The 27,934-nt window shown below is 34.4% G+C and overlaps 4 protein-coding genes across 11 annotated transcripts; all 4 read right to left on the minus strand.

Annotated features, from left to right (window-relative positions):
* Positions 1 to 862: 862 nt before the first annotated feature.
* On the minus strand, positions 863 to 1,762 carry LOC110627289 (kunitz type trypsin inhibitor 104). Its single transcript, XM_021773551.2, has one exon. It carries the CDS (start codon positions 1,589 to 1,591, stop codon positions 998 to 1,000), a length of 594 nt encoding a protein of 197 aa, XP_021629243.1. The 5' UTR covers positions 1,592 to 1,762; the 3' UTR covers positions 863 to 997.
* A 732-nt stretch (positions 1,763 to 2,494) lies between these two features.
* Positions 2,495 to 3,810, minus strand: LOC110602043 (kunitz type trypsin inhibitor 104). The gene has a single exon (XM_021739471.2). The coding sequence runs from the start codon at positions 3,312 to 3,314 to the stop codon at positions 2,706 to 2,708; it is 609 nt and encodes a 202-aa protein (XP_021595163.1). The 5' UTR covers positions 3,315 to 3,810; the 3' UTR covers positions 2,495 to 2,705.
* A 153-nt stretch (positions 3,811 to 3,963) lies between these two features.
* Positions 3,964 to 16,913, minus strand: LOC110600308 (nijmegen breakage syndrome 1 protein). 4 transcript variants are annotated; one of them, XM_021737130.2, is made up of 13 exons: positions 16,629 to 16,912; positions 16,222 to 16,275; positions 15,220 to 15,481; positions 14,926 to 15,014; positions 13,611 to 13,741; positions 12,991 to 13,037; positions 12,764 to 12,872; positions 10,682 to 10,768; positions 8,149 to 8,320; positions 7,253 to 7,620; positions 5,034 to 5,137; positions 4,849 to 4,951; positions 3,964 to 4,499 (listed from the first exon to the last, which is right to left on the minus strand). In XM_021737130.2, the coding sequence occupies exons 1-13, from the start codon at positions 16,663 to 16,665 to the stop codon at positions 4,446 to 4,448; spliced, it is 1,617 nt and encodes a 538-aa protein (XP_021592822.1). In that variant the 5' UTR covers positions 16,666 to 16,912; the 3' UTR covers positions 3,964 to 4,445. The 4 variants fall into 4 exon arrangements, with proteins under 4 accessions (XP_021592822.1, XP_021592831.1, XP_021592857.1 ...); XM_021737139.2 differs by having other exon boundaries at positions 5,034 to 5,095; positions 16,629 to 16,911; XM_021737165.2 differs by lacking the exon at positions 10,682 to 10,768 and having other exon boundaries at positions 16,629 to 16,913.
* A 3,050-nt stretch (positions 16,914 to 19,963) lies between these two features.
* On the minus strand, positions 19,964 to 27,704 carry LOC110600336 (cell division control protein 2 homolog). Of its 5 annotated transcripts, none has more exons than XM_021737207.2 (11): positions 27,382 to 27,704; positions 25,322 to 25,388; positions 24,970 to 24,998; positions 24,666 to 24,850; positions 23,901 to 24,262; positions 23,295 to 23,415; positions 21,891 to 22,064; positions 21,209 to 21,372; positions 20,930 to 21,017; positions 20,781 to 20,834; positions 19,964 to 20,317 (listed from the first exon to the last, which is right to left on the minus strand). In XM_021737207.2, exons 5-11 carry the CDS (start codon positions 23,987 to 23,989, stop codon positions 20,228 to 20,230), a joined length of 780 nt encoding a protein of 259 aa, XP_021592899.1. In that variant the 5' UTR covers positions 23,990 to 24,262; positions 24,666 to 24,850; positions 24,970 to 24,998; positions 25,322 to 25,388; positions 27,382 to 27,704; the 3' UTR covers positions 19,964 to 20,227. The 5 variants fall into 5 exon arrangements, with proteins under 5 accessions (XP_021592899.1, XP_043813786.1, XP_021592884.1 ...); XM_043957851.1 differs by lacking the exon at positions 23,901 to 24,262 and adding an exon at positions 25,134 to 25,234; XM_021737192.2 differs by lacking the exon at positions 23,901 to 24,262 and adding an exon at positions 26,314 to 26,880.
* Positions 27,705 to 27,934: the final 230 nt, after the last annotated feature.

Below are 27,934 nucleotides of genomic sequence, written 5' to 3' on the forward strand. Positions count from 1 at the left end.
GAATATTATATCTTTTAATTTTTTTTTACAAACCATTCTATTCGATGTCTGAAATATATTAATTCAATTAATTTAAATTTACATCAAATAAATTTATTAAAAAAGTAAAGTGCTCTGATCAAAATTTTTTAAAATGTTTCATGCATGAAATGTTTTAAATATTTCATGCATGAAATGTGAAATAAGAATAAATGGGGAGAAATCTGTATCCAATTCATGATTCATCCTTTTTTTAATAGAATTTTTTAAAATTCTTTTTAATCTAATTATTTTAAATTAAATGTTATAATTTATCAGACAAACAATAAAATAATAAAAAATCTAAAAATACTCCTTCCTCCACAATGTTAATCTTAACATCATTACCAGTAATTTTAACAACTTTAAATATATTAAAATAGTTAAATCTATTAATTTTAATAAAATTTTTATTCAATATCACCAATTTTACTGATTATTTTTTATTTTAATATTAATTTCAATGTTTAAGCATCCCCCATTTATTTTGTCGATTTTGCATTTAGTGAAATATAAAAATAAGAAACTAATTTTAAATTGAAATAAATGTGCTTTCTCTGCCTCTACCCTATTTATCTCTTTATTGCACAGACATTTTTAATTCAAAAGTAGAAATACATTCTAAGTTCAAAAAACATGGAATTTGCAGTATTTATTTAATCATAAATTTCTATTAATTATTCCAATTGTTTCAAAAAAAAAAAACCCTTAAAATATTGCAAGGAGAAAAATATTATTTTTTATTTTAATTAAAATCATAACTATAAACATTCTTTTCCTTATTAAAATCATAACTAAATATCTATAATATAATATAAATAAAATTAAAATACAATCATCTTTATTATTTTCCTATCATATTTTATTCTACATATATATAACCATGGAATATGCATCTCCATGCCATCTATTCATCATTACAATATGAATGAATGCCAAAATGACCTATTTTTTTGGGAACCATACAGAAGAGAATCACTTAAACCCTAGTGAATTGGAAGGGAAATGCAGGACCATCCAAGACCAAGAACGCTTGATCATTCTGAAACAAAATTCCAGCAGACCCACACCTGGGTCTATCACAATTTGGGCAGGACTCAGTAGGGCACCACACGAAATTGTAATCACCTCCATTATTTTGAATAGCAAAGTAATCTGCTTCTCCTCCAGTCACTATGAATCGCCTTCCAGTCCCTGCAGGGTCATCTTCCCCTACCCTCCAAGCATTTGATTGTATACACGTTGTGATTGCTTGAAACGTAACAGTCAAGTCCCTGGACTCCCTGATGATTGTCTCTCCATTAGCGTATGGCTTGAAGATGACTGGAAGGCCCGGTGACACAACTGGTCTTGTGATGGGTTCCTGGCCAACGTACAATGGGCAGGAGTTGTTGCGGTTGATCAGGGTTAGCCCTCCGGCTACATCAGTTATTGCCGGCAGTATGTAGTATTCTACTCCACTTTCCAGAGACTGTCCATCGGTATCTAGCACTGCTGGCTGAGCCACAGTGCATACGGCCGTGGAAATTAGCCAGAGAGTGAAGAAACTCACAGCTGCTGCAACTGATCTCATGGTGGGTATATAAGTTTAAAGTATTTAATTAAGTAGGAACTTGGGATTGCAATATACGATTGGTGATCTGCTTGATATTTATAGAACATGCATGGATGTGATAGGGAACATTTTCAAATCGTCTTTATCTAGTTGATTATTGCTTGTACCGTAAGTAATTGATAGTCTGTGAATTTTGTAGCTCTAGAAGCTTGAAGGCCATGAATGAAGAGCAGTATCAATTTGACAATAGCACAGGTGGAGGCGTGGATACACCAAGGGAAGATTTTCAAAGACAAGCTCTCCATCTCAACAAGTTATATCGAGAGTTTTTTTTATATATATTCACATTTGGGAGAAATTTCTTAAAATAAATTTTTTTTTGACAATGAAAATATTTTAGCGTTTACTAATGACTTTTGTTTGCTTTAATTATTATATAATTAATAAAATATAAATTATAATTCCATTAAAATATAAATTTAATTTTAAACAATAAAAATATAATAAAAAAATTATCGAGCATGCATTTTTTTTGGATTTAAAGTTAAATAAAAAATTTATACATTAATTATTGAACTTATTTTTTAGTTCTTACTCCATTTAAAAAAAAAAAAATTCTTACAATAGAGAGAAACCAGTAAATTTGTAATGATGTATATTAAAGTAATATTTTAATGCTTTTGGTAATTAACTGACTCATTCAACATGTTTTGATAATAAAATAAAAAATATTTTAATTTTATTTATTAAAAATATCATATATACTATTCATACCACGTGGTATTTCAGGAGTATTGAATAATTCCTTCCTTGTATGACTATTTTAAAAATATTTATAATTATTTTTAAAATTTGAAAATTTGAAAATTATCAATCACCACCCATAACCGATAGAGATTGGTAAAAATAAGAAATATTTACGTAATAATAACACAAGAAATGATAAATACATACGTAAAAGCTGATTACATGGCAATAAACAAACATAGTGATTACATAACAATGTTATTACAGCATAGAATAAGCAGAAAAAATTTGTACTGTTTTTATTGTAGTGAGAATGCATATATATTTATATATAAGGATGTATGTAGTGGATTTTATTTACCATAGCAAACCACGAGAATATAAATTAAACCTTAAGAAATCGGAAGGAAAGAGCAGGACCATCCAACACCAAGAACCTCGTTTCATCCTTTGTTAAAATTCCAGCATACCCACACTTTGGCCTACCACAAGCCCTGCAGGATTCAGTTGGGCACCATAATAAATTGTACCCATCTCTGCTTCTTTCAATGGCAAAGAAATCTGCCTCTGACTCGTTTCCAGTCATAATGAATCTCCTTCTTGTCACTGGGTCATCTTTGCCAACTCTCCAAGCAGGGGACTGTGTACACCGGATAACTGCTTGAGATCTAATTGTTTGAAATTTAACACTCAAGTCCCTAGACTCCCTGATGATTGTCTCTCCAAAAGCATATGGCTGAAACATGATGGTAGGAACGCTCTCTGGTGCAATTGGTGCGATGGCTAGCTGACCCACGTAAAATGGGCAGGTATTGTTGGGATTGATCATGGTTAAACCTCCGGTGACATGAGTTGCTCTGCCCAGTATGTAGTATTCTCTGCCGCTTTCGAGCTGCTCTCCGTTTGTGTCCAGCACTGGAGGCTGAGCCACAGCGCCTATGGCCATGGAAATTAGCCATAAAGAGAAGCTCACAGAAGCTATTGTGGATATCATGACGCTGCAAGTTTCAGAGCAATTGGAATCTCTAAGAACTTATATATACATTTTCTGGGGGCAAGGCACGTAGATATTTCCTTGAAAATTTTTCTCTTTATCCATCGGTTGTTGCTTGCACAATAGGTAGATGACTTCCAACAATTTCAGCTTGCAGGGATTCATAAAATGAGGAAGGTGAAGATTTTCAGAAGGCACAATACCGCACGTATGTCTGGTTGATTATTGAAGCTTTGGACAAGACTAAGCTCTCTAAGCAAAATTATACATGTTCCAAGTGCAATGGCTTCACGGTAAGTTAGTGATGCATATAAGGATACTTTTGATTATTGCTGTAATAATTATACTGCCAGTTGCCAAATTCAAAAATCATGAAGCAACTCGTAGAGTTCTCGTACAACACTCGCCTAAACCCACATATATCAAACTTCTGCAAGTAAATTCCATATATATCTTGTGTTTTGGCATAATAAATTGGGTACTAAAGGAAAAATAAAATAAAATAAAACCTTTACGGTAAATATTGTACGTTATGCAATAATATAGGTCTTTCAATAGATTAGATGATCAGCAACAGGTTTAACACTGGCACCAAATAAATTCACAACAAAAATCCCTGCTTTCAAAAGCTAGCAAATATCTACATAAATAAAGCACAAAATATAATTTGCAACTTCCATTTAGAATTACCTTGTTCCAAATTGCGAAAATAGTTGGCGTTGAGTTAGTTTTTGGAAATAGCACAATCGGTATCAATTCAAAAAATGAACCTACCCTACTTCCAAAATAGTAAGACATGGCTGTTGTCCATACGGGGCGGGGGGGGGGGGGGAAGAAAAATGAGTGAAGCCATGCTTGACCATACAAACGTCTCAAAATACATTAACTGATCATACCGATCATACCCCACTAAAATCTTTCAACATTCTGCACACTAATCCTATTGAGCCATATGTACATCTGAGGAGCCACCTTCCATGCAATTAAAGATACCCCTTCACTCCCCACCAGGAACTCACAACAGTTAAACCTCACTTCCAATGCCAGCTGAATCAACAAATGGAGAGGCAAAACACAGACCGTAATTCCCAGATGATCAACAATATCCCTGTCGCCATTGTTTTAATTTTTTTAACCATGAGAAAGAAGGGAATGAAGAGAACCAGCTGCCCCCCTCCGTCTTCCCTGCAATTTTATATAGCAAGTTGTTCTCATTTGCTATCTTGGTTTGAGTTAAAATACTAGGATTTGATTGAGAAAAAAGAAAAGAATTAATTGTAAAAAGAAGTCCTTTTTGGACACTCATTTGCTCTTATAAAAAAGTAACCCAGTTCCACACTCGTGTGCTCTCGAGAAGGTTGATGTAGCAGCCTTACCCCTACTTAGCAGAGAGATTGTTTCGTGGTTTGAACCTGTGACTTCAGGTCATAACTCGAGTAATTTTACCGTTACATAAAGCCATCCACTGGACTTTGTTATAATCCCTTAAACTTTTGTCTCATTGCAGTAAAATAAACAATTCAAAGTTAATCACCTTTTCATTGTTGAATAAATCCTCTGCAATAGCTTCCATTTGCTTCCGCTTTTTTTCTTCTTTCATAGAGTCGATCATCTCTTGATTCCCGTAGTCAGAATCTCTATGGAGAACCACAAAATCATAAACATGATGTTCCACAGATTATAAGACAATATCATTTGTCTGAGGAAGAGGGATCTCACTTGTATGGGTATTTTGAGAACGGAATCAGGTTATTGAAACTATTCCCTGATTGAGTGTTTTTCTGTAAAAGGAAAAAAGGTAGGACATGAACTTGGCACAACAACTGCAAGAGGAAGTCGTTAGAACATAAATCATGAACAAATACAACATTCTTAATTTCACGCTGATACTCTTTGAGCTGTGTTTTGTTAGCCAGGAAACGGGGAATTAGTATAAATTTACGGATAAATTTACAGCCTAAATATAAAGTTCTCAGAATCAATCCCTAAAAACTGAAAAAAGATATATCTTCTTGTGCCTTTTCATTGATTCCATTCAATTCGCATAAGATTCCATTATCTACCTATACAAATTTAATGCAACCCTAACAAAAATATAAAGACAAAACTGGTTTTTGAAGTTTGTAGCTTGATAACAAAAACTGAAGATATTGACTTATTTGCTGATTACAGTGATATAAGTTGATTTGATTACAGATTCTAAGTATAAATTAGGATCCTTAATTATCTCTATAATTATTTTTTGATTATTTACTTTCTGTTTACTTGTAATTCTTTGTATATAAATAGCCAAATAAATCACTTGTAAAGATCAAGAGTGAAATACAAGAATACTCTAAAATTCTCCAAAATTCTTCAGATGTTTAATGGCATCACTGTGAAAATGGAAAGTTTCAACTTAGAAATGTACACTTGATCCTACAAAATAGTGTTGAAACCTACCAGGGGATTTCAATTGGTTCTCAAAACATTGATTTCAAAGAGCATTGCGTAAGTATAAAGACAGTTAAGATTATAGTAGATGCACTTTTTTTTAGTTGAGTTGGGGAAGATAGTTGCTAGCTATATAGCTCAGCAGCTAATTCAGCTCAAGCTGGCAGCCTGCACATTGGTAAACGTATAGGATCCCTATATGGGCAGATGAAATCCAAAATTCAATTCCATTCCATTCTACGCTATTCTAATATCACATTTCCATTTTATTTAAAATTTAGTTTCTTTAATGGTTTTATCTTTCATTTCATTTAACCCCTTCCCAAGTGACTTGGTAACATAATGGAGCCATGAGAAGTAATTTTTGTTCCCCCTAGATTTAGCTTTTCCTGAACTAAGATTTCTGACTTGACTGATGGACTCACAGGACCAAAGCTAATTTAGGTACAGATGGAATCAGTCCTACAATGTTTATTTCCTGCTGCTCTAAGGGTGGGCTCCCCATGCTCTAATTCTAGAATGTCAAATTATTAATGGAATCTTACTATTTTGTTTTGAGGGCTTCAATTTTGAATAGAAGAACAAGATTGTGAAATCAAAAGGTTCAAGTTCCACCCACATATTTGGTTCTCCAAAAAAGGTGCCAAAGCTAAAACTCAAAAGGGATTGGTTTCTAGCGATCTGGTTGCAAGTTGGTCATCATGCGCTAACTTGCCAAATTAGAGCAAGTAACCGTTGTTGCTCATATGAGAAAATGGACAGAATGCCACAGGGGGAGCTAATTTCAGTCACAGGCCTTTGGAAGTTCATTTCTAATCTTATTCTTTTTTTTTCCTGTGCTTTTCTTAAATTTTAAAGCTAAAAATGATTATTATATTCATTTGTGGAGATACATCTAACAAGGAGATACTTCCTATCCCAATGTTAATCTTTATAACTATAGAATGTCTACTATCTAGAAGCAGTGATTTTACAAATTTCATGTTCTCCAACTTCTTACATTCTGTTTTATAAGATTTCATGTTTCCCAAAGGCCTAATGGTAGGAAGAAAACTGACCTTTCCTTATAAATTAACATCCCTAGGAAAATTTGGACTCTGGACATTTCTATAATATTTCTTTTGAAAAAAAAAAAGGTATTCTACTCATCTTCTTTTTATTTTAACCCTCAGAATTTTTCCTTTGGCAAATTGTAGACCTCTGAGTCTCCGACACAACTAATAAATAAGCCATGCCACAGTTATAGCTCTACTACAAGCAGGGAGAATATATAGCTCTAATATCAGGAGAACATGAAATTCTAGATAAGTCCTACCCTTCCATATTTCTGCATTTTCATTAAACAGTCCATACATTGAACCCACAAACTTGTTCTTGCAAGCCAAGAACTTTAACCACTGCATCAAGTAGTTCTCCCCATGCATAGATATGGATTCAAAAAAGTCATTAAAAACGTGAAATAAATAAATAAATGCAGAAGGTTGAGATGAAAAAAATGAATTTACCTTTTTGAAGCGCTTGAAGTTTAAAATTTTATCGTTTATAGTAGAACTGGTTGTCACAGGCAAATGCCAATCCCTAACAATTAGTCCTTGGCTATAAATGATACCAGAATTTGCACTTTCAGGGTCTTCCACCTTCTCCTTCTTTGTTGTCATTCCACAATAATTGTCCATAGAGCTCATGACATGATTATCCTCTGATTTAGGAGGGTGATGAACAGTGGATATTTCTACCGTGTTCAAACCTTTAGGGGCTTCTTCACTACTGATATTAGCAATGAAATGAATGGAATGAATTGATGACACTCCCACTTCCTCATCAGAATCAGCTACTACTGTCTCATCCGTGGAGCATGACGATGAAACAAGCACTACATGAGGATATAAAATCAAATTATATTACTTTATTATAACCAAGAAATACAAAGTATGATCATAACTTTCATAGAGAGTGTATGCTTTCAATGCAAGCTAACCAGAGAATAATAACAGTAATGCATAGTAAGAAGGTTAAATCACTCTAAGAAACTGCAATCTGAAATGGGTTCTTAATTTTAAGAGGATAAACTAGATGTCTGATGAGGGCAAAATGTCCTTTGCTCTTTTCCTTTTAGCACAAAGTGACTCTTAACATCATGTTCTGCAAAATCAGATATTACAGAGCTTCTAATGCAATAATTTAAGAGATTTTTGTTGAACTAAGAACTTTGCAAAATGCGATTAATAAAGAAATAAATTTTAGCAATTAACTAAAAAGTGAACCACAATTTCCCCAAAGAATAGTTGCAGCAATGTGCTTCCAGTGCGAGGTGGGGGCTTGCAAGTCAAATGCTGTTACAAGAGGTCTGCCTATTACAGGAAGCGAAACAGTACACAACAATTGTTTGGAAAATACTGACCAGCTGGTGATATCAATATAGATGAATCTAAATGTCCAGATATAACAGCACATAACAGATCCACTTCGTTCACTCTAGATAATGAAATCAGTTTGCTATAACGACCAGACTTGTCATTTGACCCTTGAGGGATAACACACACCATTTGGACATTTTCTCCACAACCCAAGCCCTACAACAAATTATTCATTCAATAAAAGTTAGAACAAAAGGCAACCAATTCTATCAACAGCTCAATGACATCATAATATGCATTAATTTTGACACATTAAAAAATATTTTGGGTTAGATCAATGAATAGTCAACTATCCTGATTCCAGATACATTAATTTTTCTGGGCTATAAAAAAATTTGCATCAAGTACATATTTTGGAAAAGCAGGAACTGGATGTGCACAAAGTTGTCAAATAGTGATTCGGATCGAGAATCAAAATCTTAATTTCCTAAATCAAGATTGAGAAACAACTCGATTACTCGAAGCATAAGTGAAAGAAAATCATAATAAGGTATTTTGACAAATATAGGATTACTTCTTATTCTTATTATGTAATATAGTACTATGTTACAAATTATAAACTTTTAAATTGTAGAAAAGGATTATCATTGTGAATGTGTTGAAGCTCCATTTAAATTTGATCAAACAATTAAATAGTACAAAAAGATAGTGGTTAAACTAAAAGGCTAGAATATATTAATATAAAAATGCCATAATTTGATAACTAAAATTAGAAAAGTAAATTGAAAAAGAAAAAAAAGCACCAGGAAAGGGAAAAAATGTCTGATGGAAGAAACATAGCTAAGGAGATTTTATGTGCACTTTTCATAATAAAAATGAAGTGAAACCTTAAATTTTGAAGCTACAGGGTCTAACAACCCTCTAGAAAACAAATTGACCGAATAGGTTGATTCATATTAATTCTTCCAATTCGATCATGATTTAGGTAAATTTGCAATTCACCTCATAGATTTGAATCGCTGGGATGGAAAATCAAACCAAACTGAAAATTCATTAGATTTTAACTGCAGTATAGACAATCCATGCATTCAAATCGGTAGGATGGGGAGTTGAATTGAATTGAGAATCGTAAACAAGGTTGAACTTTCCACCTGTGCTTTAGATTTCAATAAGGGAAAAGGTCATAAAATTATTGAGCCAAAAATAAGCTAAGCAACCCAAACAACAGAAAACGGTTGAAGTCAATTATTGTCCAATCCAACACTAGAAAAGTCTTAGGCAAGTTAAAGGCACAAGGCTCAAGCTAGTTGTTACTTAAGTCTACCTCTCTCCTACTATGTGTCTCTGCCCTTCCCTCCCACCCCAGCTAGTAGCTACAAACAAACAAGATCCAAAGGGACGCTTCATCTTCAAAAGATTTTGCCATAAATAAAAATATCCAAACTGGATTTTCTACCAGAACTCATCATAGTGAAGGATTTTGGGGCAAACCTACAGGACATACTTAACAAGTTACAGTAGGAGAGATATGCAAACAACTTATTAAGCATATCTTACACAATCAAGATTTGACATGGAACACAAACATATTAAACTGACAGATTTAATATAATTCTTAAGCTACCAGGGGAGCTTCAGTAAAAGATCGAGGACAGTTGTCCCAAAATGTTTAATACCATAAGCCGCTTTTATGTAAATATATAAATAAACTAGTATAACAATATAAATATATAAGCGTGTATTTGTGCGTAGATCAATGAACTGAGGAGAGCAATTATATAATATCATCATCATAATAATAATTAATAAGAAAAGTATCCATTATAAATGGAGCTTTCACAATTATTAGATGAAGTATTACAACTATGTATAAATAGCCAAATACAAATTTATACCCCTATATTATTTGAGATTAGCCCATAAACACCTAAACTAACAATTAAACACAAATTGACCATCTCATTGATGACTTGTCAAAAAAAATAGAAATAGCTCCACTTATTACTAACTACATTCTAAATTTTTCTTATTGCACTCCAAATTGTCATACAATGATAAAATTACTCTCGTCTAACATTATCACTTTATATGATTTTAGTTCAAGTGTTAAATAGATTAATCCTAAATAGTACAGGGATATAACTATATAAGTATATATTCAGCCATGTATAAATAGGTATGACTAAATCAACCCTTTGGATTTATATATTATTCATGTCAATAATGCACATAGATCGCAAAATTTCACATTAATCAAATACCAACAAATATTCAATCTATATTATGATGATAGTCTTTATAATTATAATAGGGGTAGATAAGCGAAAAAGTATGGCGTATCATTAAATTCCAAAATCCACTCCTTCAATTTCAATAACTATAGGAACCAGCTCTAGAATGGATTCTTAATGATACAATCAATTGTTGTGCCCAATAAAAATAAGTTTCACTGCCTGGTTTATTATTGCAGCAGTAGCACCTTGTTGTTCTGCTGAAACAAAAGCATAACTATAAAACTTTCCCAACTTGTGGGGAAAAAATCTATAGATAAATATGTAGAGAAGAGCATGAGCATACTTGGCTATTTGAACAAAATTCCTCAATAAAAATAACGTTTGCACCGCTTACTTCCAGCAAAGACTGCAACCTGTCCCCGAACTTATACTGTATGAGCAAAAAAATTTAGAATAAACAACCACCCAGATAAACAGATAACGGTGTAGATTCATGAAAGTCATGCCTAAAATCTGCAGAAATCAACTAAGCTCCCCAAAAGGAGAAACCATTATATTTTATATAGTTATGAGACAGTTTTATTATATTATGCTAGAGCTGTGTTTGTTTGCCTTTATTAAAGTAACTGACATACACAATGTATTCACCAGCATGCATGCATAACTCTCTCTGCCTGATCTTTATTCCACCATGCCCATCAGCCACATAACCACCATGCCTTATAGATACAAGCACAGCCTTGTGGCTTGTATCTCTCACATTTAGAGACTTTGAGGGACCCATGAAAATGGATGTCAAACTCACTTCATTCCAAATAAACCAAAATAAATAATTTGAAATAAAAAAACAGAGGGGAAAAAAAAAAGCAAATATAGAAAATACATATCAAAACGAACCCAGCACCCAAATGACCAAATGTGAATTCCTAAAACTGGACCACATGAGTAACTCGGACCATTCTAAAATCTACACCAAGCCACCGAAGTGTGCCTTGTAGAAAAGTTGGATGCCCAAAACATCCAACCCAAACCCACTGGGTGACCTGATTGCCACTTCACATACATCTACCATACACCAGAAATTCATTTCACCACTTGAAACACCTCACCTAAACCCATAGAACCTAAACTACACCAATTGAAACAAATAAAAATCTGAAATACTATGAGATGTTCCAAAACACCTCCATCCCACAACTAATTTCAACCAGAAACTCTAAAACTCTAAAGTATTTTCCATTGACATTCAGAAGCACCCAATTCAATTAATATCTCAGCAACAGGTTTCTCTACCTCAAAACTCATAGCCAAACAATAAACCAATAATAAACCCCATGCCAAATCAACAAGGCAATAATTGATCTAATCACAAATCAGGCTGGAACCTCATCACATTCTTTCGCATTAAATCATAATAGAGCAGGAAAACTCAAAGAATTATCATTTCTAGAATCCACATGTGTGTGCGTGCATGCGCGCGTGTGTGTTCTTATAGCACTAGGAAAAGAGAAAATAAGGGGAAAATGTGTTCTGCAAAGGAGATAGCAGCATGTTGAGAAGGGGGCTCTGGCAGGTGTATTGGAATTTAAGGTGATGAAGAATTTGGGTTAGAGAGAAAAAATTGCTTACAATTTTCTGTCACTAGAAAGGAGAGCTAACAATGGTATGGATAGCTGCTTGTTAAGCATGAAAACGTGCCACATGCATTCCAATACTCCAGTGTCCATTCAAAGGCATAATGGCCTGCTAGGGAACAAGTGGGGAACAAGAGCTGGACTAACAGGAGGCCTGGGAGCTTGAAAGTTTATACAAGGAGGCCGCAGATGAGAAATGTTGACATCTACAGACAGAAGAATGTGGAAGAAACGGGGATGGGAAAGCAACAATTCTAAAAGATTGACTCAGCTGGAGTTGGCTACGGAATAGCTGGAGCTGGAGGCTAGAACAACCTGTGGTGCATGTGCTTGGAATTTATAAATAGGAGGGCATGGTGAGAGAAATTATGTATTTGGCTTATACCTGACCAAGTAGTCATCTCGTGGATTGTTGGTTGTTTCCTTTTTGTTACTTATCTATGAGACTGGAACTGTGTTTCTTTGAATCCCATTATTACCAATTCTAGTTCTTCTGCTTCTATAATCCATCAGTGTTCCTAACTCTATCATGGCCATGTTGAAGTTAATAGAAGGGCCTACTGAAAGTTTTAAAGCCCACGTATAACAGCAGCTTTTTAGGCATTCAACCTACAATAAAATCGGCAATAAAACACAGATGGACTTTGTGTGTTTATTGTCTGTTTATGGCACATTTGGATGCCTATATTCATTACAACACTTCCTTAGCTGGTAGAGTCACTAGCAACAATAGAAGTTATTCCTAAAACTGCAGGAAAATAATTCAAAGTGACTTGGAGTCTATACATCACCATGTTTGTTGATTCTAGAAGACATGTGTATCCATCCAAACATTTTGCACGAGTTACTGAATCCACAACTTTGGTTGGTACTCCTTCCACTGTTAATGTCGGAATATAGCTGAGAGGGACATGTAGAAATAAAACATAGTTTATCCGATTTCTTGAATTTCTTTTTTTTTTTTAAAATACGCATAATCATTGACTAAAATCCATAACAAAGTGTTGATGACACTTACGAATTCCAGCTAGGAATCTCCGTTCCAATGCTTTTTTCAGCAATCAACTAAACAGAATGCAGCAATCAATAATAATTCAGAGAATAGATAAATGTAAATTTTAGGTTAACATTTAGACAAATTTGCATAGTAACAATCATTTATGCGCAGAACTATAACAAGAAATTATCATTCTTTTCAACACAAACAAATAAATATTGAGGAAAAAGAAACATATAAAATAATAATTTTACTTCTTTATCAAATAAGTTGGTCACTTATAGCTATGAGCTTCACTAGGAATAAAACCCCATAATTTCACCTTAATTTCTCATCTTTCCTTATTTAATTACCATATGAATTGAGGCATACAAAATCACAGAGATAATCCAAACAATATGAAAAAATATATTATTTTATTATTTTTTTCTTTCGTCAATTTATGCCTATTTTCTAAAATTGTAACTAACATGAGGGTTGAGGTACAGATTGATAAAATCAAAACAAATGGCTAAATTCAATAATGCACACAAAGGTTTCATCATTTTGGCTAGTCAGCCATTTGATAGATGACATCCAGAAATCAGTACTCACAGGTCCAAGCTTACAGCTAGAAAAATAAATTTAAAATATAAGCATACCTCGACCCATCTCTGGAGAACAATGGGTTTCTTAGCTACAATAGCATCAACAACATCCTCATTTACTGGCATTCGGTCATCAATAAGTATATGTGTGCACTTTTCACTCAACTGAAAAGTAATATGAGCGCCTGTGATAACAATAAAAAAAAAACACCAAAAATTTCATGAGGAAATGTTACATACTGAGCAGAATTAAGAGTTCTTGGCAAAATTAAGCTTTGCCACATAATAAAAAAAAATAAAAAGAGCACATATCAATTTTGATAAAAAATTTTATGTGAAAGGAGCATTTCATTCCTAAACAACCACTGTCAAGGGCCATCAGATTTTTTCTTTAAGAAGTAACAAGAATGCCTCAGGTCAAAACAAAAGTTTTCAGAATATAAGAAGAGAATCATGTAATCACACATCAAACACTTCTGAAGGAATTATTAACCATATTACACGCACAACATCTATAACCAGCTTAAGAGTTTATTTGCATAGGAATCCAAATGATAAGTTTATGAAGCAGCATGACACATAGCTACCATTAACCATTGCTTTTTTTTTCCCTTCTTCCCGAAGTCGTAAACTTGCTGTTTCTAAAATCTTCATTCAAAAGGCAACCACATCCTAGAACAAGAAGCAAAGGAATACAGCTTCATAATCAAACAAAATCATGCCTACTGCTGACCCATCCATGACAACTGACAAAACTACTGACCCATCCAAGACAACTGACAATAAAATCCCTTGAATCTACCATCTCCCTTAGTCTGCACAAGGGAGGTCAAATGTGCATGCGTATGTGTGTGCATGTGTCTGTGTATAAATGAAAAGACAACAACAAGAAGTCTCACCCATCAGGTGGGGAGAAAAGAGAGAAATCATAACTCAGAATTTTGGCATTACAAAGCACTGTGGTATGGATCAGAATCAATGCTCAAAATCTGGAAAACCTTTATTGGACATCAAAACCTTAGACATTAGCAGCAGGTCATTGCTATCATCTCAAATAATATCCCTTTTTTGCTAGGTTTAGTAACTACAACTATTCACCCTATGCTATAAACTGTACTTAAATGCTAATCATAAATTGTGGAAAGTATGACTTCACGGCCAACTTTGATTCTTTTTTTCATGACACCAAAAATCGAATAGATTTTATCCCAAGGCCTACACGTAAAAAAACATAGAGAACATTTGATAAACTAAAAGGAAAAATTTTAAGATAAGTGAGATCCAATGATGTGAAACTAAACAGTATTTACAAAATCGCAGCACATAAGTATCTGAAGTATTTCAGCTACATAATGTCTTCCAAACTAACCAATTGCTGAAACTTTGTCTTCAAGGGTTTGATTGACTTGAAACGACTCAGAGCAGCAGACAAAGAAAATGAGTGGAACAAAAGTAAACCTGCAGATTTTGTCCCAAAAGAAACACAATTACATTTGAACAAAAATTGGATTTGAAATTGTTTAATCATCTTAATCCAAAGCATACATCAACTTCTCATTTCAGTCCACGTACTGTTACAGTAAGAATAAACCTATTGAGAACCAAAATAAAATGAAAACCTACAGAACACTAAAGGCTAAACATAGAAGAAGACTTAACTCACCTTAATGTTGCATTACCAGTCCCAAAAGAAACCAGGTCCCCATCTTTCAAAGTAGTTTCCTTATTTGGGAACTCATGAACCTTTTCCATTGACCCAAGATTCTTGTTAATGAATGTGCCATACTTAGAAAAGTCTCTAACTCGAATCCTTGAGGACCACCTATGCTTGCTTTCCATGGGGTTAGACGAAGTCATTTCATCAACAACTATCTCCGCATGGATTCGGGAAACTCCTTTGTCTTTGTTAATAATTACATCGCAACCTGAAGAGAAAGAAATAGTCAGTTCACCATGACACAAACAACTGCAGCAACATATAAAGTTTTCAAAGATACTTTCCTTGGCTGGAAGAGCCAACAGAAAAGTAGAACTTTTGAAAATAACTACTCTTGGTAGTTTGCCTTGCATCTTAAAACATATCATTGTTAACTTTAGACATTATTAATCATCAAAGAATTACAGAAAATAACTGTTGATCAGTCTCATAGAAATACTCAAAGGTCAAGGAAGCCTTGAATGCAGTAAGATTATCACTAGTGGAAACCTAGGCAAGCACCGGCAGAAAAGTGAACACTTCTTGTTGATATAAAACTTACTCCCTCCATCCCACAAAGATAGGTGGACCTACTTGGTTTTTCAAATTGATAAAAGAAAATATAGTTAATACAGTTGAACAATAAATTTTACATTATCTTTGCTTATATTCGCCATACTCGTATCGCTTTGATACTGATTATTCTTGGAACTAATAAATTTCTACTTTTTTAATGGGTATTGAGTAGGTTATATTATGAAGCCAATATGTATTAGCATCTTAAAACTAAAGTGGCCCATAATTTAGGACGTATAAAAAAAGTAGATCAGGGCTATTTTTATGGAACGGAGGGAGTAGCGAAATTAAGTAGTCAAGCATGGGCTCCCACATTTTATAAGGAAACAATACACCACCAACAACAACAACAATTTGATGTAACCAAAGTAACACACCACTGTGGACTAGTACCTTTCCGACCAACTTTGTATGTTCCCTTAGTAAAAATATAGTATTTATCTTCCCCTGTCACAACAATCACGATATAATCACCAACAAACTCATTACCAAAAACAACAGCATATTATTTTCTACTGAGAGAAAACCTAATCAATCCATTCCAACGTATCCAATTTGTTGTTTTAACTACTTCTGATGATTTTGTAGGGCTGGGAAAATTATCATCTTTATATGAACCCAAGATTAAAAATAACAATAATAAAAAAGAACTCCATTTCAGATGCCATTTAACCAATTCCATGAAGTTGCTTTCTAGATGAAAACTCCTTCAGACCTACGACTTTAAATTCACAATCAAATAGAAATTTCTGATCATAATAGAAATTGAAGAGGAGTAGGAATTGGAAAGCGCATGTGACCTGAGAGAGGATCGGCAGGAAACAGACCCCAAACCATTGTCTATACCATACAAGCAATCGAGTGTAGTATAAATAATCCGGTACAGCGTTCCGCCTGCGAATTTTGAGCTTCAATGCTGAAAATCTACGAGGGTTTACTGCTATTGCCACTACTCTGGCTGAGGTTAGGGTTTAAGGGTTTATTTAGGCAAGTAAAATTTAGGTACAACTGATGTTGAGCTGAAAATTTCTAATGCTTTGTTTGGATCGATGGAATTGGGGGAAGATAAAAGAAAAATAGATTTAGTTTTTTCAAATTATCTTATTTAGAAAGAAAATAAATTATATTTTTTAATCATTTAAATAGGACCTAAAATATTTCTTTGGTAGGAAAATGGAAACAAATGAAAAAAAAAAAAGTTAAGATTATCCATTTGAAATTTTTTAATACCCTCGACATTAAAGGCTCTTCTTTTTGAATTGTAAAGATATAATAACTATTTTTCATTTTTTTTTAAAAAATATATATTTATCTTCTCTTCTAAATATATTGTCAAATAATATAAACAAATTTAGATGATAAATACTTATCTTTTATTTTCATTACTCCTTGACTTGTCTTAGATTCCTTATGCAATTAAAAGTCCAGACAGATGATAAAATTTAATAAATTTATTTTATTTTATTAGTGATAAATTTAAAAAATGATAAGTTTTTATTTTAATTTTTAATTTAAATAAAATTTAATTTTTAATTTTTTCAATTTGATTATTTGGGTTGGATAGGAGCCTGCATATGTTTCAATATTGCCAAGATGAATTCATTTCAGTATCTCATTGATTGAGCATAATGGCAAATTTAAAGAGGTACATAGTGTTTCTTTTCTCCACCCGCAAGACACAACCAAACAATAGGAAATCTGGATACTTCCCTTCTATTTTTTGGTAATTGCTAAATGAACAAATGATTAAACATTACCTCTTTATTCTTTTCCAGACCTTCCTACTTATTTTCCATCTTTACAACAAAAGGTGACAACTTTACAATTGCAAAGGTAAATAAAACTTTACCTCACACCAGTCAAGACAATCAATTGCTTTCACCACCAAATCTGAAGAATCCTTATATGTTATCTCACGAAATGCGCACCACATAACCATTGGTTCCCAGCTCAAGCCAGAGGTTAGTTAATTTGAGAACATCTCTGACAATCACTGGCTCTCCCCTAATCCAATGTGCCTGGAAATGGTCCAGATCCCCCTGTTGGATATCAATAGCTGAGGGGCAGTACAGGTAGTTGCTAGAATCTTCTCGTGATGCAGCATTCCGCAAATTCTTATTAACCGATTTACTGTCACCAAGGTTTTTGGTGCACACGGGATGTCACCATTTTCCTTTGCGTTCCAAATCTGATTTAATACTGATGTCTTGATATTATTGCATCTTTTATTATCACTTGCAGTCATGCATAAAGGTTGCACTTGACTTTGTTTCTCCTGAAAACATCCCTGAGTGTGTCCTTTTGACGGACGAATTTCGCACTCTTCCTCATAACCACAAGGCTAAAGAAGACAAACTTGAGGTATGTTGATTGCTAATTCTTGCTCTGGAGGGTCTTTGCGAGTACCATGGTTTTATTATGTTTGTGGTTTTTTTTTTCTGAAGTTGAAGGTCATTCATTTTCTAGTTGTCTATCTTGCAGTTTTTCCTAATATAGTGTAATTCGTTTGGGGCCTCTAGTATGAAAGGGTTTCAAATAATTGTACTCAAGAGAATAAACAGACTAAACCAAGTGTGGGACAATTAGCTCATAAAGATGGTAATTTACATGTACTTTTATATGATATGGAAAGTAGCACATTTTTCTGCTATTGAGATTTTGTTTTTTCCAAATTAATTGTCATGCACTCCATAAGAAACTCGATGAAACCATGGGAATAATTTACATCTGTTTTTTCCAAAGTTGCAATAGGTCATGAGATATATATATAATATTATAATTTTCATGTTATCTAACTTATTTGAGTAATCGACGATCATGGTTTCTGGCGATGGGACAATTATTAAACCATATTGTGATCAGTTTGTATGATGTTGATCGTGTATTTTGGCTTCTAAGGACGTTGTATTGCTTGATAATGAAGTAGAGTCATGAACAAAGAAACATGAATTAGACATATTTATAGAAGAAATCAAGCAAGCATGCATATATTTCTAGTGAAGGATAATTTCTTTTTATTGTTCAATCACAATAAAGTTTCAAGGGAATAAGAGAACAAAAATTGAACAAATACTTGGTTAAATTTAGGCAGCCAACATAGAAGTTTCTCAAGTAAAATAGAAGAGTTCAATGCATGTCCTCTATCACTATTATGGAAATTCAGTTGATCACGATGATGATTTCGTTCAAGTTTTCTCCCTTGATTGATGAAAGTTGTCTGACATTTAGCTTCATGGAACATGTTCAAAAGATTGCCCTTTACGCATTAAGCGTAGCTTCAGAGGAATTGAAGCTGCTCCTGGATGAGTAGCTGTTGTGGATGTTCTCATAGTAGTATATTATGAGAACATCGATTTTGTCTTCCTTACAGATGACTTGCCAATGGGATCTTTACCTTGTCCTTGGAGGCCTTTTGTCATTTTGTACAGCCCAGAAACATCTTTCGCATTGTGAATGAAGAATTAAATGCTTATATATGGTTATATTCTTGACCATACAAGTAATGGGATGCTGGGTTCAAAGTGTTTGTGGCTTCAAGTTGATCAGAGTTGAAGGACTTGACAAAATTGAAACTGATTTGATATTAATTCTGAAAATTTTCTGGGTATTAACAGTTAAGAAGTGGGCGAGCTGGAATTAGGACCTTCTTCACGCCCGAGGCTGAGAACCCCCGATCCCTAGAATTGACATATTTCGATAAGCGAGGGCAAATGGGGCTAGATATTCAGAGTTAGGAAGGCCAAGGTCATGGAAAGGCTTGCAGAAAAGCAGGAAACGCTGAGAGAAATAACACAATGCAAAGCAGTTCCAAGAACTTGGCTCACAAACATTGACCTGGTGAACTAATGTCATGTAAATTGTCTTGAAACTCTCCGCGTAAGGTCAGACGCTGTGGATGCTATGTGCATCATGCTGGCTGCTGAACCTGCATTAGCTAGCTGCTTTAACGTGGACAATTATTTGAAAAATAAAATAAAATTGTCATGAAAAATAGATATATTTTTATGCCTTAACATGTTACGGAAAACATACATTTTTATTTACCTGGCCTCGCGTCAGATGAATAGAAGTCCCAAGGGGTAACCATTATCGACTTCCATTTACCAAAGTGAACCAGCACAGAAAAAAAAATTAATGAGAAAAAAAAAGAGGACGGAAAATATTTTTAATAAAGCAAATGGCAAGGTTCACTACAAGCAAACCGGAAAAAGTACGAAAATCCCAACCCTGTCTTTATCGTTTATAATAAAGAGCTCAAGAGACGACAGATTCTAGAAGATCCCAAGAAAATTAATCAGTTCAAAGCCAAGAAAATTGAAAGAGCAAAACAATCAAAATCCATCAAGCGCTATACAACGACATATGTATATATTGTGTAATTACTAATGAGAAAAGGGTACTAGGGAAGGAAATCAATGTCCTTGAAGTATTCATGCTCAAGAGCACTTCGGGCTGTAATCCTTTTGCTGGGATCCAAGCAGAGCATTTTCTGTCATGTTAAACAGCACATATATTAAGCAATTGCGAGGACACAAATTGCAATATAGATTTAAAAGTTTCGTAGAATTAGTCCCTCAGTGATTCACCACAATGGGCAATTGTGTTTGATTCAGCAAAACTTACAACTTAATCACTACTTCTTTTAATAATACAAACTAATGATTCTACTAAATTTACTGTTTGTCTTGTCATAAAAAAAGTAAAATTCGATTGACTAAATTGAATGTATAATAGTAAATTTTAATAAAATGACTATTTTGTTAACATAATAAAACCTTAGCATTAGTCAAACCCCAGCCCTAGAAATACCCTCAACCTTCCCCAGCACTAAAAATACCCTCAACCTTCCCTCTATAGAACTGTTTGTTGAAGCATGTAGCACATTGAAATCCGATTCTAGTTTTGAGAGAGAGATTTTCATTATGATGCACAACAATAAAATTTAAACGTACACTAAGAAGGTCAACCCCAGCTGGTTCAAGAGTCGGAACTATAGTTGCCAAGTCCTGCAATGTAAACGTGCTTAAGAGTTGTCAAGAAAATAACCTATGAAAAGAGAAAAACCTTAAAATAGCACAACATCATAAGCAAAGAATAAGACCTTAGACGGCCACTTGGGGAAGGCAGACTTGAAGTCAGGCAAAGAAGTCACCCCAGGCCATGTGTCCTCATTTGGAGTTCCCAAGACTCTGCATGTGAAATCAATATTAAACGGTAGAATGTTCAGTTAAACACGTTTGGTAACATTTTGTAAAGGAAACCAAGAGTAACCGACCAGACAAACACAGAAAATAGATTAATCATGGGTAGCCAAACAATAAATGCACAATATAATCATATATATCAAGGAAACCAGAGAGTTGTTGAGAAGATATAGCACCTGAAAATCTTGAATAGTTCATCAATCTCAGAGTCCCCAGGGAATAATGGCTGCCGGTTAACCATCTCAGAAAATATACATCCAACCGACCACACATCAACAGGGGTTGAGTAATGTCGAGCTCCAAGCAGAATTTCTGGTGCTCTATACCACAGAGTTACCACCTAGAGAGTTGATTCAGCGAAAAATCCAGAATCAGGAATTACCAAAGATTTGTAAATGTTAGTCACTGACAGTGCTCTTTGCTAATTTCTGTTGTCCAGCTCTCAAGAATTTGTTCTATAAATTTCAGTGAAAACAACAAAATACCTTGGAACGGCCATATTTTAGTATCTGATTATCTGGATTATGAAAGGGTTATCAATTTGACAAGTCAAAGTGTAGGCCCAAAGCACTCCTATGATGGGGAAGCCACATTCAAGCAAATAGACAGTGAAGACTGTAAGAGTCTCTATTTTGTTTTACCCTTTTCTCTTCTTTCAATGGATCCAGCTAAAATTCCATGCTCATTGAAGTTCTCCAATACTATGAGAAGAGAGAGAACCTTAGACTAGTCAAAGTACAGTGTGTGTTTTATACAGATCTTTTTTCACAATATTTGGTGCTTTGCATCTTTTTACAATGTTTAGAGATCTTGATTCTCAGTTTTAAAACAACATAATAACACTGGTGTGATTGATACCTCATGTGTAAATGTCCTAACAGGAATACCAAATGCTCTGGCCAATCCAAAATCTGCAAGCTTTAGCACATTGGTCCGGCGGTCTATAAGCAGATTTTGGGGTTTCAAATCTCGATGAAGAACTCTATGAGAATGGCAGTAGGCAATGCCACGAAGAATTTGATAAAGGAATTGCTGCATAAAGAGATAGAGAAAAATGCTAAGGCAAGCTAACCTAAAAGGCAATAATGGTTAACGGTAATAGAAACCCACAAAGAAGGAACACAAACACATAATACAACCATTAGATATAAATACAAAAGATGCACAAGAACTGCTGCATGCACAGGTGACAAATCTTGGTTTCTATCAGGCTTTAGAAAAAATAGTTTACAAATTCATTTATGCTTATGATATATGTATATATTATATCCAAATCTTCATGTATTTTTTCATCTTCTCCATTCCCTTTAATTATAGTAAGTTTTTACCAAGTTTAACCTTTACTTGCAATTTCCCCTGGTCAATTTTGAATAAAAATGTTATTTTAAATATTCTTAATCTTTCCTTCTCTCTCACCATGCTCTCTCCCTCTATCCACTAGTGCCCCTCCCCCATCCACTTTCCTCTCACTCATCCCTCTCCATCACCGCCATTTATCACCATCATACTTGAGCCTTGAAATTCAAACAATCACATGCAAACCATCCAAATTTCCTTCCTAATAAAAAAAATAAAACTTAAAGGACAAGAACCCAAAAGGTTAGTAAAACGAGGGACTTCAAAAGTTTCCATCACCTCTCAGCAAAGAGCACAGAAGGAGTGCTCACATCATGTGAATTAGCTGATCTCCACCCCCTTCAAAAGCGGACATGCAAACAGCATATTCAGTCACATCATGTGAATTAGCTTGAAACTACACACATTATCATCCTTTGTATGCTTGAAAATGCACAACTCCTCTGGTTACCCGTAGTTGCCTCTATAACCAGCTTTATTTATGCCCTGAGTGATCCTAACGTTGACAATGTGAGCACCACTTAGGAAAGGCAAGGGGATCCAAGGGTGGTGAGGGAAAAATGAAATATTAAAAATAATACTTATTTAATTTAAGGATCAAAATACTAATTTTTATTTTAATTTTGACCATGGACAAAATTGCAATAAAAATCAGAAAATTTGCTAAAAATTAAAAGTACAGGACAAAATCGCAAACGCATATGAAGGCTTAGATTTTCTTTTCTTTTTCTAATATTAGGCCCATCATAAACTTGATGGTAACTCAATTATAACTTTCAAGGATTATCAAACCCAAAAACTGCCCATGCTCTTCCAGATATGGAAGAAGTGCTATAGACGGAAGAGGGTGTGAACGTCCAAGGAAAAATAAATAAATAAGTCAATAAATAATGAATTCTCAGTTACTTTTATCAGATGAGGATTCTTAGCAAATTCAGGACAAGAATCCATGTGCTTCTTCAAATCCAAGTCCAGATACTCAAAAACCAAATATAGTCGCTTCTCACAGTGCACAACATCCTGCAACCTGCCACCATAACATGAATGAAATAACTTGTTAAATTATGAACACGGAGGCTGCGGGGGAAGATATTGGTCAGCAGCATCAAATTTCATGGCTGTAGTGATGAGCATTGGGCATCTGGGAAGTTGAACAAAAAACAAGTGCATATAAAATCCATTATCTGATGATGTTGATAATTCACAAAGGAAAAAGGCCAGAAAAAACTAGGTATTAAACAATAAAAAAACACAGCAGTCGCGAAAATAATTTTCTTAATCATTTCGATTCATGGAAATATCATCTGCTTACATTATAAACTTCCAGGAACACAAACTTATAATTGACTTTCATATTAGAAATTCCACTAAACCCCAAATGTAATTTTATCTCACTCACTGGAGTATGTCAGGGAGCAAAATTGTCTTACCAACAAATGAACGCAAAGGGTTACCGCTCAAGAGAATAACATAAAAACTGAAACAAATAGTTCTTGGTCTACCTACACATACCCAAACTGGAGACTCTCTCTCCATTTGCCACTGATACCCTTAACCCTTTGCGTGCTTTGTACCTGAATACCCTTTGCGTGCAAGGGCATTGACAGTATGGGTTAACCAGCAAGTAGATTTCTTCAATGCTGGGTTGGTTGAATCCGTGCGCTTGGATGTGGAATTGCAGAATCCACAAAATTTAGCTGCCGCAATAAACTTGGCTCGCACTTTTGAGAGGAAACAGCAGAGCTGGTCGGTCTTGAAAAACGAAGGCAATCCAGAAACCATCCATGGGGGTGGAAGGGACAAATATGGCTTTGAGGGCATCAGCAATTCGAGGTTGAGAGTAACAACCTCCAGCATAGGAAGTGTCTCTACACCTTTCATTAAAAAATTTAGTAGACCAGAAATGGCATAGCAACGCGCTAAAGGATCATGCTACAGGTGTGATGAGCCGTATTCCTTTAACCATCAATGCAAGAAACTATTTTGGCTAGAAATGGAGGAATCAGAGTCACCAGATGAACCGGGAGACGACCACCCAAAAATCTCTATGCATGCAATTTCCGAGATGCAAGGTATGACCCAAATAACCAATATAAGAATGAGGGCAGGTGTTTGGCTGCCTATTTTTCAAAGTTTTATATATTTTCCCACTAAATGGAAGTGTCAAAGTGTCATACCTATGTCCATGTAACCTTATCCAATACAGGTACTTTAGAGAAAAGTTAAATAAGTAATATGCTCCAAAGCTTAATGTGACCAACAATATGTACAAAATACCTCACAATGTTCCCATGCTGCATCTCTTTCAAGAGAGAAATTTCTCTAATCGCGGTGCTTGGAACACCTTCATCTTCCTGCTCCAAGCGTATTTTCTTCAGAGCTATAGTCTCATTGGTTACACGATTGCGAGCCTTGTATACTACTCCATATGTTCCTTCACCAATCTTTTCAACTTTCTCATACTGTTATATTTGAACACTAAAATCAGCATGACCACTACAAGAACAATTAACATGGGTCCAGCACAAAATCACAATAAACCAACTTGTTATATAAACATAAATGCAAATCTTTTACTAACCTGGTCCATCCAATCTGGGTCAAATGCCTCTGGAAAGAAGCCCACAACAAATAGCAACAAATCTCAGGAAAATTAGCAAATTTTTTAGGAAATGACATTCACGATGCAAATCAAAGCAAACAAGTTAATTTTACAAATTAATGTCCGGAGTGCTGAGTATCCACCTTAAAACCTATAACTAGATGACTTTTCACCATGGTAAGTCAGAAGTTATTCATTAGATCTGATGGAATATCTACATGCATCCATACAGGTAAGTTTTGAACTGTGAAAGAATTGAATAGTATTTGTCTGACAAATGATGAGGATATGCTAAATGTTAAGGGCAAGATGGGAATTCAGATGAGCATACAGCTGTAAATTCTTGTCTCCAAGTCAAGGCAGTTGTAACGTTGCTTCTTGCTGTGCAGGATTGACATCTGCAACATCGATCATTAACTTTCAGTACAATAGTATGGATGATTCTAAACATGCATAATGTGCTTGAGTACGTAAATAACAGCAAGAAAAAAAGAGTTCAAAGCAATGTGAGAATAAATAAACTTAATTCTCAAGCAAATAGGCTCTCTTCGATTATTATTTGTAATTTGAATCATGGTATTTGTATAGATGATTTAGATTTCCAGCTTAATTTATTTTTTGATGAAGATTGATAAATATGCTCCAGTACATACTATATCAGCATATTAAGTGAAGAAAGGGCAAAAGTGAAAGAATCAGGACATCCTTTTTATTCCTTCTAACAAATCAAGAACCCAACAATAATAAGCTAATTGACAGATCATAGAAAATGAACAGAACCTTGATATTTGTTTTGAGCACACAAATAGACTAACACACTTCATGCTTAATACAATAAAGTGATCAAGAAAAAAAAGGCAGAAAGGAGAAAAGACAATGGTCTGTTACTGCAAAATTCAAATCCATAAAACTACGTGATTTGAACCTAAATTTAATAATTGAAGAAACAATAAGACAGGAAAATCCAGAAAGAAAACAGAGATAGAAAGAGCTAGAAGAGAGATGAATCAAGCTTTCTAGCTCAAAACCACACATAACAATACCACCCGCTCAAGATTTCTTGCCCTTGAGGAAGATGACCTAAAGAAACTCTCCAAGGAACTTCTGCTAATTGAACTAAATTCATGCAGGCACAATTTCACTTCTCTTGCATTTAGCCTAGTCAAATACAAATTGACTTTCCACCGAACATCTGTTTCATCTTGCACTTGATTCTGTTCAAGAATAAGTTCAATACCAAAGCCCTTTGACTTCAACCAGATTCTTTTACACATTTCAAATGCTGTACAGAAAATGATGCAATTTATGAGGTAGTTTTGGTACCTTCATAAGGTATTGGATTGTTTTTATCAACACCACACACCAAGATTATGGGAAATTCTTGCACATTCAGCCTGCTCATTAGAGACTTGTCAGCATCATAGTCAACGTGGCTTAACTTCACCTTCACCTCAAATTATTTGCAGCTTTCTGCCACTTAAGAGCTAATTTTTTATAAAATCCACATCAAGGTGCAAAGAACTCTACAATCCAAAGTTCCTTACTTTTAACCATCAACTCATCAAAATTGCTGAAGTTCAATTCAACTAATGCAGGTTCTTCAACAACAATTTCATCCAAATCTGATGCTTTTTCCCAATTTCTTCCTCATTGCTTTCTTTTATTTCATCAGAACTTCCTTGAATTTTTTATTTAGCTGGCAGGACCAGGAGAAGTCTTTAACATCATCTTCTTTTCATCTTCATTGCTGAATTCAACAGCATCAATGAGCTCCTCATCTTAACACCACTTATGATGGTAACCCACATTGATCCAATGTATACATATCTTCACACCAGAGACGAAGACTCATTTCCCTTCTTCCATTTAATTCTGACAATTTCTCGTTGACTGCGAGATGAACATAACCCACGGTAGAAATTTTGTGCAATCAGATGGGTAAGTGCTTAGGGATACGATGAGAGGAAAAGAAGATGAATCTTGATACAACCAAGAATGTGAAAGAAAATGACAACAGAAGAAATAAAACAAGAAAGAGAAAGAAAGAGAGAGGAACCCTATATGCAAGAATGAGGAAGACGAGAAGAATTTGCAGCAGAACCGATGGCCAAGAATCATCAGCTCTGATGCCATCGGTGTGGACGTAAATTGAGTAATAGAAGAAACAACAAGAAAGGAAGATCCATAAAGAAAAAAGAGATAGAAGAAAGAGGAATCAAGAATCTTGCAATTTCATTCATATCCAACTTACAGAGAAACTTCCCTTCTACACAAGAATTACACATTAGCAAATCTTACTCAGGACGACAAGTATCACTAAGAAATTTAATACAAACTAGAAATCAACGAATGCATGAAATGCAACACTAAAAAAAATCAGTAATAGAGTACCTTCAGTGATCCAGCAGTAATCAAACGGAGATCTTCGATCAAACCCAGCTTGCATTCAACCCCGGGACAGTCAAGAAATGTAGGAAGCAAGAAAGCTAAACGGTTTTCTTTTCTTGGAAAAAAAAAAAAAAAAAAAAAAAAAGAGAATCACAAGGGCAAGGGGAAGGAGTGCTGCTGCAGTAGAGCTAGGGATTTGAAGGTCTGTGCGTTATGCAGGGAGATAGAGAGAGGGAGAACGGGGTTGTGCAGAAGGGACCAGAGAATCAGAAGGCATATAAAGATAGGGCATTACCTAAAAACGACTCGCTCCACAGTTTTACTCCAGTGGAGTGCCGTCGCTTTTTATAAGCTAGTTTTCTATGACATGGCGGCACGTTAATATTAATTAATATATATTTATTTATATTTATATTTCATAACCAATTAAATTTGATGTTCTATTATAAAAATGCCTAATTGTTAGAACGTTACTTATATCTCATTAAATTTTCTTAAAAAAACATTATAAGATGAAAATTAAAAAATTATATATTAATTTATCATTATGAACAAA

This window comes from Manihot esculenta, chromosome 1 (genome assembly GCF_001659605.2).
Source record: "Manihot esculenta cultivar AM560-2 chromosome 1, M.esculenta_v8, whole genome shotgun sequence".
In the NCBI taxonomy this organism is placed as follows: Eukaryota; Viridiplantae; Streptophyta; class Magnoliopsida; order Malpighiales; family Euphorbiaceae; genus Manihot; species Manihot esculenta.